Source organism: Lottia gigantea (assembly GCF_000327385.1).
Source record: "Lottia gigantea unplaced genomic scaffold LOTGIsca_66, whole genome shotgun sequence".
Taxonomy (NCBI): domain Eukaryota; kingdom Metazoa; phylum Mollusca; class Gastropoda; family Lottiidae; genus Lottia; species Lottia gigantea.
The window spans coordinates 506,385-508,084 of record NW_008710245.1 but is presented as its reverse complement, the minus strand read 5'-3'; the positions used below and the strand labels follow the sequence as shown (position 1 = coordinate 508,084).

At 32.9% G+C, this 1,700-nt stretch overlaps 1 protein-coding gene across 1 annotated transcript; it reads right to left on the bottom strand.

Annotated features, from left to right (window-relative positions):
* Positions 1 to 226: 226 nt before the first annotated feature.
* LOTGIDRAFT_129614 (hypothetical protein) lies at positions 227 to 817 on the bottom strand (the record flags this gene model as incomplete). Its single annotated transcript, XM_009064878.1, has 2 exons — positions 227 to 353; positions 414 to 817. The coding sequence occupies 2 exons, from the start codon at positions 815 to 817 to the stop codon at positions 227 to 229; spliced, it is 531 nt and encodes a 176-aa protein (XP_009063126.1).
* Between the last annotated feature and the right edge of the window lie 883 nt (positions 818 to 1,700).

Below are 1,700 nucleotides of genomic sequence, written 5' to 3'. Positions count from 1 at the left end.
GCCCTTGTTTGAGAACTTGATCCCTTGGAAGAAATCAGTAGCTGTAAATTGAGTAAGTTCAGCAGTAAAGCCATATTATATCATGAAAAGTTTCACTATGCCATGCACCCATTGTAACAAATTTAGTGGACTCACACAACGAAAAAATGATACAATCATAAATTTGCAGGAAATCACACTTAAGTAACAGTCAAAAAAGGGACAATTCTTGAGTTGTAAAGGGGAATCAAAATAAAACATCCAGAATAATTTTCAAAATGCCAATTAATATGGTCATCCAGGGAGACTCATTTTCATCATTATCATTATTATAATTATTACTGTAGGTATTTTTATTTCGGGTATTATATTGTCTATCAGAACTACCTGCAGATCCATCTGACTCACTACTCCCAAATGGTTCATATTTTGACACATAAGATTCATAACTATTTTCTTCTTCAAAAATCATATGGTAAATATTCAGTTGAAAAGTAGAGTTTTCATAATTTGGGTGACCATAAATCCCAATGTACAAAGGTCGTTGAAAAGAACTGGGCACATCAACACTGTCCGTACCACATGTTGTGGATTTTAAGTCATAATTTTCAAAGTCTGGATATGTTGTTTTGTCAGATACATACAAATCTGCATCTCCTGTCAGGGACACAACATCAATCCTGTGACTTCCTGGTTTTGAAATTTGGAAGTAAGTGTAATTTTCAGCACCTATCACAGACTTTGAGGTGTGCCATAAAATACTAGATGTTACAAACTGGACACAATGGATGAAGACAAACAAGGAAGGGATGAGCTGGGAATTGGCAAGTTGACGCATTGATCTGAATAGTAACGTTAAACTGAAATGTAGAACAAAATTAATAATAAGATAAGAAATCAAAGATTAAGCTTATAAAACTTTTTACATATAGAGTGCAGGTTCAGATCAAAACTAGCACATTAGACCTTAGTTTTTATCTATATTATTTTTGTTGTATATCATGACATTCATGATTTTTGTGTTATGAAAACATCATTTTACATTAATAGTGCCTATAGCATTGTTGAATAAACAATACTAACATCTTGATCTAATATTGAATACTTTAGAATCTACTCATGGTCAGATACATGCTGATTCTCAATCTGCTATACTGACAGTTCTGAACATACAAAAAATATTTACCTGGCTGTATAAAAGTTAATAATCTCTTAAGATGGATTTGTCTGGAAAATTTTTCCACTTCAGATAAATAAAATTGGACTTCCGTGAGGAAAACGTCATCAGTACCGTGAACTCTAGCTGACACATCGGACATTCAAAGCAAACCATTTCGTAAGTTAAACGATAAATCGCCCAAACTAATGGATATTTTTTGCTTGAATCTGATATAACATTACAGAAAAAAACGGTAATGTGGGAAATTCAATAAAATTCAAGTTATACCCGAAAAGGAACCGGGCTGAACTTAGCATGTACATTCAACTAGCATACAGATTAGGGTAGAATCGGGTCGAATCGTCTCGGCATACACATTCGCGGCAAATCGACCCGATATGAAATCTGAATTATTTCTTACTTAAATATTGTTTAAATAACTTAATTTTTCCGCAAACACCTATATGTCTAACCCTCTTAGTCTTTGTACTGTGGCCCATTTAAAAGATAATTTTTTTTTTATGGAAGCTGAAAATTACCAAAGTTAAACAGCAAATTAAAA